Source organism: Anomaloglossus baeobatrachus, chromosome 4 (assembly GCF_048569485.1).
Source record: "Anomaloglossus baeobatrachus isolate aAnoBae1 chromosome 4, aAnoBae1.hap1, whole genome shotgun sequence".
Taxonomy (NCBI): Eukaryota; Metazoa; Chordata; class Amphibia; order Anura; family Aromobatidae; genus Anomaloglossus; species Anomaloglossus baeobatrachus.
In genome coordinates, this window is record NC_134356.1 from 16024494 (window position 1) to 16034594 (window position 10101).

A 10101-nucleotide genomic window follows, 5' to 3' on the forward strand; every position below is an offset into this window, starting at 1 on the left:
TGCATGGCCGGGCTATAAATACGGCCGCTCTGGGAGGAGCAGGAGCATTATTCTCTCTCCAGTGAAGAGATCTTTCTGCGCTCATCATGCCTGATCCCGCCAAGTCCGCCCCAGCGCCAAAGAAGGGCTCCAAGAAAGCCGTGACCAAGACTCAGAAGAAGGACGGCAAGAAGCGGAGGAGGAGCCGGAAGGAGAGCTATGCCATCTACGTGTACAAGGTGCTGAAGCAGGTGCACCCCGACACCGGCATCTCCTCCAAGGCCATGGGCATCATGAACTGCTTCGTCGGTGACATCTTCGAGCGCATCGCAGGGGAAGCCTCCCGCCTGGCGCACTACAACAAGCGCCACACCATCACCTCCCGGGAGATCCAGACCGCCGTGCGCCTGCTGCTGCCCGGAGAGCTGGCCAAGCACGCCGTGTCCGAGGGCACCAAGGCCGTCACCAAGTACACCAGCGCCAAGTGATCACCACCGCTGCTCCACGCCACAAAGGCTCTTCTAAGAGCCGCCACATTGTCTACAGCAGGGCTTTATACTGCGCTGTATGGGGTATTGCGGTCTCCAGTGCGCTCCTGTCTGTGGCTCCTGTAACCGCCTTTCTCAATAGGTTTTATTGCAGTCGGAGCCGCCGCTGAGAGGACGGAGCACAATATGGAGGGAGTGAAGTATGAATACACTAGTATGGGGATGTTCCCGGATGTGGGTGAATGTCAGTTTCTTATACAGCTCTATGTGGTGAGTGCAGAGCAGTGTATGGTGGTGGTAGATGCAGGATATACAGCACTATATGGCAGTGGTTTTTGGGAAGCACGTTGTGGGAAGTATAGAGCACTATAAAAGGCTATACATTAGAATACGGTGGTGTACAGCACTATATGGGGGTTATATAGCGGTATATGGAGCTATTCAGCACTATATTGCAGTACACAGCAGTATATGGAGATTTGTCTATTAAACAGCGAGAAAAAATAACCGGGAAATTCAAAATCACCAAATGTTCTGCGCTCAGCCAATCAGCAAAAGAGGGGCGGAGCTGAAGATGGAAAGTAACTTATATCCCCGCCCCCTGCGTCACCTCCTGTTCTTCTCCAGTGCCGCTCTATATACGGGGATTGTGCATCAGTCTCTATAGTGGTAATAGATTGTTTCTGACTATGTTAAGATGAGCGGCGCTGCGCTCGATCACTGCAGTCTGTGCTGCTCTAGGGTCAGCTGGGAATATCGCGGGCACAAAGGTGTTAACACAGAGCGCTTGTGGGTGGAGCCAGGGCCGTACTGAGTGCTGATTGGCTGAGCGCTGAATGTGAAATTCCCGCGCAATGGCTGAGTTTCACGCGCTCTTTGTTCCCTGTGATCCGCGGTGTCAGGCGGGAGCGGCTGCTGCGGGTGACGTCACATGCGCTGTTAGAGGTGTCCGGCCCCTTCTGTGTCCAGTTAGTGCAGTGTAACCCTTGTAGTGCTGGAGACACGTTATCCATACTGCTATACACCCCCATATAGTGCAGTAACCTCCCCTCATGGTGCTGGATATCGCCATACACTGCTGTGTGCACCGCCTTATTGTGCTGTATAGTTTCCATCCACAAAGTTCTGTTCTTGCAGCATCTGGAGACAGTTCGAGCACTAAAGGGTTAACACACTGTTCCTGTAGGCGGAGCTAAATTCATACTCTACTGATTGACTGAGCCTGTAACGGGGTGCCGGGGGTGCCTCGGGGGTTGTAGTCGTGGCCCCTTCCTGTATCAGGCTAACCCCCAGCGCAGCCGTCACTTTTGGGACAGGGGATTGTTCGTGGGGCAGAGTGTGGATGAAGAGAGCACGCTGACGGACATTACATTCCTCCCCTCTTTTTGCCTTAGCCTCCCGGCAAGGCTCGCATCTGAAAAACAAAATCTTAACCAGCAGGGCAATCTCTTATTAAAACTTTAAAACCTTCATGTAAAACACAATCAACAGCCGCACAAGTCAAGTGCCCGGAGTCCCTCCCAGGGAGCTCCCGGTCTTTGCAGCAGGTTTGCCCGGAGGCCTTCAACAGGCGCTCCCGGTCTTGGCTGGTCTTCTGCCCGGAGGCTTTCACAGCACTCGAGGCGGAGGCGGAGATCAGTTGAACCAAACGGCATTTTATTACACATAGTTTCACAACAGGCTCAATGCACGAATCTTGTAACACTCAATCACAATTCCTGCCGGGGAAAAACTGTTCCTGTCTTCTCTTCTCAGGGGACCTTGCCCGGCTACTCTAGTTTTCTTCACCTGGGCTCCCGCCATAACCGGACAATGAGCGGGAAATTCAAAATCTCCAACAGTTCTGCGCTCAGCCAATCAGCAGAGGAGGGGCGGAGCAAAACAAGTAACATTTTCCGCCTGTATTCGCGTCATCTTCCCTGTTTTCTTTCTGGTCCTCTCTCGCTGGATATAAAGGAGGACTGTGCGCTCGTCAGTCATAGTTTTCTGCTGACTACGTGGAAGATGTCTGGACGCGGCAAAGGAGGGAAAGGTCTGGGGAAGGGCGGCGCCAAGCGGCACAGGAAGGTTCTCCGGGACAACATCCAGGGCATCACCAAGCCCGCCATCCGCCGTCTCGCCTGCAGAGGAGGCGTCAAGCGCATCTCCGGCCTCATCTATGAGGAGACTCGCGGCGTCCTGAAAGTCTTCCTGGAGAACGTGATCCGTGACGCCGTCACCTACACCGAGCACGCCAAGAGGAAGACCGTCACCGCCATGGACGTTGTGTACGCGCTCAAGCGCCAAGGCCGCACTCTCTACGGCTTCGGGGGTTAATACTTCTGTAGTATGTAGTATGAATTCCCGCACAATGGCTGCTAATTTCTCCTTTGCGTGTGGCTGGGGGTGAATGTCTGATGTATATAGAGTATATTCAGCACTATGTGGCGGTATAATGTATTTTTTATGGGTATCCAGTGTTGTGTGGTGGGTGAACATTGTACTGTTTGGATGTTTACTGCATTTTGTGTGGGATACGCATACAAGTATTACACAGCACTATATGGAGGGTATACAAGACTAGAAAGCACATTGTGCATATAAAGCTCTATATGGCAGTAAGGATGAAAGATATTCAGCGCCATGTGGTGACATACAACATTATGGCGTTTATAGCAGTGTATGTTGGTATACAGCTCAAGTAAGGGCGTTATATGGAGCTTGGTGCCTCAGTGGTTAGCACTGCAGTCGTGTGGTGCCTCAGTGGTTAGCACTGCAGTCGTGTGGGGGCTTGGTGGTTACCACTGCAGTCTTGTTGTGCCTCAGTGGTTACCACTGCAGTCTTGTGGTGCCTCAGTGGTTAGCACTGCAGTGTTGTGGTGCCTCAGTGGTTAGCACTGCAGTGTTGTGGTGGCTCGGTGGTTAGCACCGTAGTCTTGCAGCTCTGAGTTCCTGTTTTCAAATCCCACAAAGGACAACATCTGCATGGAGTGTGTAATTTTTCCCCGTGTTTCTGTGTGTTTCCTCGGTTCTTCCCACACTACAATAACTGATGGGGAATTTAGATTGAGCCCCACTAGTGGCAGTGATGGTCACATCTCTAAATCTTTGACACTAAGCGCTATATAAGGCCTCCGACACACATTCATGCCGTCGGTACGTGTTTGGTACGTTTTTGCACGTATCGGTGGCATGGAGACACGTACATTAATGTTACCCTATGGTAACAGCCGCACACACACGTAAAACCACACAGAACGTGTGTCCGTGTCGTTTGTATGTGTGTGCATTTTTACACACTCTCAACATGTCCGTTTTTCTTCGGCATCACGCAGGCACGGACCCGCTAAAGTGAATGGGTCTGTGTCTGCACATATGTGACACGTAGCATGTCCGTGTTCTACCCGTCCGTGTGCGTTTGTTTTGGTGAATTCTGGATGCGATGTCGGTCAATCTCCCTCTGTCGGTCGGTTTCTTTCGCTGTCAGATGGTCACTCTGTCTGTCCCTCGCTCTGTCCATCGGTCGGTCTCTCCCCCTCTCGCATACTCACAGATCCCCGATCAGGGGCGCGGCGCTGCACAGCTGTGAAAAACCTCCAGTGGCTTTTTCTTTTTTGAAAATGCCAGCCGCTCATTATTCAATCTGGTATTCACTGCTTCCTCAGTCCAGGCACCTATGATTGATTGTAGTCGGACATGCCCCCAAGCTGAGTGACCGCTGTCTCACTGCAACCAATCACAGGCGCCGGCGGATCCATATTATGCAGTAAAATAAATACGTAAATGAACAAAATTGACGTGCGGTCCCCCCCAAATTTGATACGTCAGGGTAAAGCCACACCGCTTAAGGCTGGTATTCTCAGGATGGGGGGGCACCACGTTATGGGGAGCCACCCAGCCAAACAAGAACAGCCAGCAGCCGCCCAGAATTGCCGCATCCATTAGATGCGACAGTTCCGGGACTCTACCCAGCTCATCCCGAATTGGCCTGGTGCGGTGGCAATCGAGGTAATAATGGGTTAATCATGGCAGGTGTCTCCCCGAGATACCTTCAATGATTAACCTGTAAGTTAAAGAAAATAAACACACACATCAAAAAAATCCTTTATTTGGAATAATACACAAAAACAAACACCCTCTTTCACCACTTTATTAAGCCACAAATACCCATCCAGGTACGGCGTAATCCACGGAGGTCCCACAACGCTCTTAGCTCTGCTACATGAAGGCGACAGGAGCGGCCACATAACATAACCGCTCTCAGTCAGCTCCAGCAGCAACTGAGGTGAGCAGCGCGATCAGGGATGACATCACTCAGGTCACTTGCGGCCACCACTGGATCCTCCAACTGTGAGAGCAAGTCGCCAAAGTGACAAAAGTGAGCTGAGCGATCTGCAAAAAAAGTCACAGGTGAGTTGCATCTCAGGTGGAGCACTCCAGCTAGCTGCAAGTAACCTGAGTGACGGCAGCGATAATCACGCTGCTAACTTCAGTCACTCAGGGGTTTATCGGTCACCGGTGAGTCCTTCACAGGTGACCACTAATCAGGACGCCACATAAAGACAGAGCCATGGTATGACAATGAAGTCAGGTGAAGTTCATCCGAGTTCATTCTCATCGCATGTCTCTGTCTGTGTCGGCTGTCAGCGGGTATGTAGCAGCGACATTTTGCCACACACACGGATCATTTCAAACGGACACCACACGGACATTACATGTACGTATCTCACACATACACGGACATTCCACACGCACACACGGCGAGCATACGCCATCACACGGTTGTCACACGTACTGGAGAAACGCCCATAAAAAACGGAACACGCACCCGAAAAACGGAACTTAAGACACTTTTTTTATGCGGAAATGTGGCAGAGGCCTAAGTGAGTAAAATATGCTGCATAATGGATTTACAGCACTTTGTAGAAATACAGCAGAGTACAGCGGCTACACAGGGAGCGAGGAATACATGAGTGTATACAGCACAGAATATAAGGAACACTAGAGAGTAATCTGCGCCATCTGGAGAGTATATTGTGTACTGTATTCCTCAGCATTGAGTGGGGACATGCGCAGACATCACTAAGTGACACCATCAGGTACAGGAGGAGCGAGGATCCTATAAGGAGATGGGGTCACAATAGACAGAACGTGCTGTATAATGAGGGTCCGGCCATCATTGTCATAAACATCCTCCTTCCACCCAGTAGCTCCTGATAAGAGCAATTAAATCCCGGCTGATGACGGCTCCTGCAGCTTTATAAGATAATTCCTATAAAATAGAAGAACGTGGAGACATGAAAAGAAGAGAGCAGAATGTGAGGAAAGATTAGAGGGAACAGAGAAGAGTGTCAGTAAAGTGATGAGATAGGCCGAATCATATGGGGGGCTAGATATTGAACTGATCGTCCAGCATAGTGCATTCCAGAAAACTGGCTCATCACAAGAGAAGTCCTGAAGACAGAGGTTCACATTATGGAGGATGGGAGTCTCACATCAGACGTCTGTGTCTGGCAATCTGGCAGGCAGGTCACCGGAGCTCACGCTCAGGGCTCCTCACTGCCCTCAAAGCTGAAACCTCTGCCGGATTTCCGTGCGGCCGTGTCACGTAATCCGGCAGTCTGGCAGCGGGTGTCAATACATGGAGGACTTTATGCCATTTTTTCAATTATTTATTTGCTTTTACTCTCCAGTTCGGGGACCCAGACATCTAGTGTTAGGGCAGCAACCATAGAAGCCGGCACAGAGGGAGATCTAATGCGCGGACCTGGAAGTAGTGAGACAGCCACTGGAGTCTCAGTAAGGCCAGAGCCACACGTGATAATGACTCGGAGACTCGGCATCACCCGGCACGGCCGCACACTCTCCGTACAGGAGCGGTCGGCTTTATGTGTTTTTTATGTTGCTCAGATGCTCCTGTCCAGAGAGTGTGTGGCCGTGCCGGGTGATGCCGATGCGAGACTCGCCGTTATTAATGCCATCTGTGAATGTATTGCTGTAAAGAAAATATATGTAATAATTGTAATATAATCCTATTCATGGCTATTATGCTCTGCTGCATAATCCCTGCGAGTCTGAGCATTGCATTTGCTGAGTAGAGCTGTTCTGTGTCTGATATTGGGATAATCGGGATTGCTGCGATGGCGGCTGCAGTGTAGATACAATAATGCCGCTATGTATCAGCTCTGTGTTTAGCTCCTCATTGTCATCTGCTTTGCTTGTATTGCAGGTAATTCATCTGATCTAATGCTAATGTTTCAGCTAATAATAAACACATCATTATCCCCGCGACTGATATATCGCCGTTCACCTATAGAAGTGAATGGGCTTTGTGTTATACAGACTTAGGCCGGTCTCTTATGAATTTATAATAAATGCTGATGTTAGTGACTGCTGGTGATAAATATAATATAATTATTATCGTCACTTACTGCTGCGGATTCTTACATTGTACTACATGGCGTCTGTGTCTGCATAAGTGATGATTGGGACCGACATCCATTGCCTATTGGTCGCTGGTGCTGCTTTGAGCAGCGCTATTGGCTGTGTTCGGCCGTGGTTACTGTTTGCCCGTTGCTCCGCTTTGATAGGCAGCAGTGTCCGTCATGTCATGGATCGCAGGCTGATTGGAGGACTGAAGGGAGGAAGCAGGAGCCGCTCCCCGCTGTAGCGATCATGTCGCCTACTATTGTTACATGCATCATATGTAACATCATGTAACTAGACAAGCTGCCACATACCCCTGATGAATCTGTGCAGGAATCAAAAATTCAGATAAAACGCGTAGAGCGCGTACACGATAGAGAGCACAGGCACTGGAGATAAAATGATCTACCGCTCAGTTTTATTACTCAGTCACTGACTTTAATGTTGTAATGGTCACTTGAGAATTTAATACATAATATAATTGACTATCTCTGATAGATATAATTGACTATCTCTGATAGGGTTGCCATTAGTGAAAAATTATAATAATAATTTGTCCCCTCTCAGACCTTTTGATCTATCAGCATTGTATGATCTGTTCAGTGACTTGTCTCCTATAACAGAGGAATCAACGCCATATGCATTCAGTCTGCTCTGTAAATAATGGCAGAATGAATGCTTGCTAAAAAGCCCATGTAATATGTATTGTGGATGGGTAGATCATATTTAGGTAGCAGTTTGCACCTTACTTTTTTCATATTCGTGATTTCCATAATTGAACATTATAGGAATGGATTTTAAATGATCAAATAAAGGTCAATTTTTATCTCCAAATTAAGGAAAACTGTGAAATATGTTTTTTTTAAGACATCTATTACACGTTTAGTGAAAGGGACGTACAGAGGGGTTAAATGCTAAATACACAAATAATTACAGGCTAGTGGAGATTGCTCATTCATCATCTTCTTCCTCTTATTGTTCATCATCCTCCTCTCTTGAACTTTTCAGGCTCAGCAGGGACCTTTTTTGGCTCTAATTCGCCTTTGTACAGATACAGCGCCATGTCCCTGTAGACTGTAAGCCCTCGCGGGCAGGGTCCTCTCTCCTCCTGTACCAGTCTGTTATGTACTGTTAATGATTGTTGTACGTATACCCTTTCACTTGTAAAGCGCCATGGAATAAATGGCGCTATAATAATAAATAATAATAATAATAATAATAATAATGTCCTTGTACTTCTTCAGTTTGGATGTTTCTTCTCGTAAGGCGCCTTGTTTCCTGATGAAATGTAATTCCACATCTCTCCTAATTTCTTTGCAGCGTCCCCAATGGTCAGACCTGGCTGCTGCCCTCTGATTTCAGGATGGAACTTTTCCTTCTCTGTAGCAGACATTGTCTTCCCCTGTTCCCAGCACTTACTGGAGAATAATGCAAAGTTCACAGACGCATTAGGATGATTTCCCTTCTGCTCTTCTCTGCAAGTCTGTACAAAGTAGACATAGGAGGATACTATATTGTATACACTGCTGTATATACTGTACATACTGCTGTATATATTGTACACAGTGCTAAATATACTGTACATACTTCTGTATACACTACATACTGTACTCTGTGCTCTATTATTATGGATACTTATAAAAGCCTGTTGTGCTGTGCTGTGTATACAGCGGCGCTCTGTGTGTGGATTCTGTATATTGTGTCTCCGCTTTTTCCTCCGTATTTCACCTTTTGCACAATAGTTGGTGTCAGATGCGTGAATTAATATTTCTGTGATTACACTGATTTTTTCTGCTTTCTGATGGGGAGTGAGTCGCATTGTGAAGCCATCGCCCGATCACAGCTCTTCCCTCCATTACAGGCCTCAGAGATAAAAGCTTCACAGAGGATAAGACACAATATTGTGCCGGAGATCGCACTCATCCTCCTCCGGGTGTGATCCACTAATGTGGAGACGTGTCCTCCCCCCAATACTCTGCACACACGGGATAGATTTATATTCCAGCTCCGGGAGGTGCAGGCAGCGGAGGCCATCGCCTGTGTTACGCTTCTGGGCTCTCAGCAGCTCCAGGTCGCCCCCACATCGTACAATCCGCTTCCTGCACGATGGATATTGTAGTGAAGATCCCTGTGGTGGTGACAAGAGCCGGGAATAGGAGGACGAGCTCCCGCAGCAGGTTTATCTTCCCGGACACTCAGTGATGAGCAGATCGGGAGGACGGCGGCGCTGATCCCGGGATCCTCTGCGCTCTTTCCCGGCATCTCTGGCAGTGACGGCCACACACGCTCCGCGGAGATGATGGCGGAGGAGAAGTGATGGCGGAAGCTCCTCACCCGTCCGGCTGTAGCCGATAATATAGAGCTTTTATCCCGGGCAGGGAAGCACAAGAGGAGAGCGGAGCTTCACTGGGCTCAGCCGGGAGAAGGCGGGGCCTGTGCTCAGTGTCAGCCAATAGAAGCTCAGGAGGGTTCAGCTCAGCAGCCAATCAGTGCGCAGTAAGTCTGTATATATAACAGGCGCCTCAAGCTCCGGCCTCAGTATTTTTTTCTCAGGAGATTTCTGTGCTTATTTCCCGATCACACGATGGCAGAGACCGCACCGGCCGCCGCTCCTCTTCCCGCCGAACCGGCCGCCAAAGCGAAGAAGGCGCCGAAGAAATCCGGGGCCACCAAGAAAAGCAGCAAATCCTCCGGTCCCAGCGCCTCCGACCTGATCATGAAAGCCGTGTCCGCCTCCAAGGAGCGCAGTGGGGTGTCTCTGGCCGCCCTGAAGAAGCTTCTGTCTGCCGGAGGATACGATGTGGAGAGGAATAACAGCCGCCTGAAGCTGGCCATCAAGGCTCTGGTCAACAAGGGCTCCCTGCTCCAGGTGAAGGGCAGCGGCGCCTCCGGGTCCTTCAAGCTGAACAAGAAGCAGGAGACGAAGGACAAGGCGGCCAAGAAGAAGCCAGCAACTGCGGCCAAGCCTAAGAAGCCGGCAGCCAAGAAAGCGGCCAAATCTCCGAAGAAGCCCAAGAAGGCTCCGGCCGCAGCCAAGAAAAGCCCGAAAAAGGCCAAGAAGCCCGCAGCAGTCGCCAAGAAAGCGGCAAAGAGCCCCAAGAAGCCGAAGGCCGCTCCAAAGCCCAAGAAGGTGACGAAGAGTCTGACTAAGAAGGTGGCAAAGCCCAAAGCTGCCAAGAGTCCGGCTAAGAAGGCGACTAAAGCCAACAAGCCCGCGGCCAAGAAATAA

At 49.6% G+C, this 10101-nt stretch overlaps 1 protein-coding gene across 1 annotated transcript; it reads left to right on the plus strand.

Annotated features, from left to right (window-relative positions):
- Positions 1-9456: 9456 nt before the first annotated feature.
- Positions 9457-10101, plus strand: LOC142302231 (histone H1.01-like). Its single transcript, XM_075343314.1, has one exon. It carries the CDS (start codon positions 9457-9459, stop codon positions 10099-10101), a length of 645 nt encoding a protein of 214 aa, XP_075199429.1.

Coding starts and splice junctions, on each gene's coding strand:
- LOC142302231 (XM_075343314.1), top strand. CDS start 9,457: ATGGCAGAGACCGCACCGGCCGCCGCTCCTCTTCCCGCCGAACCGGCC.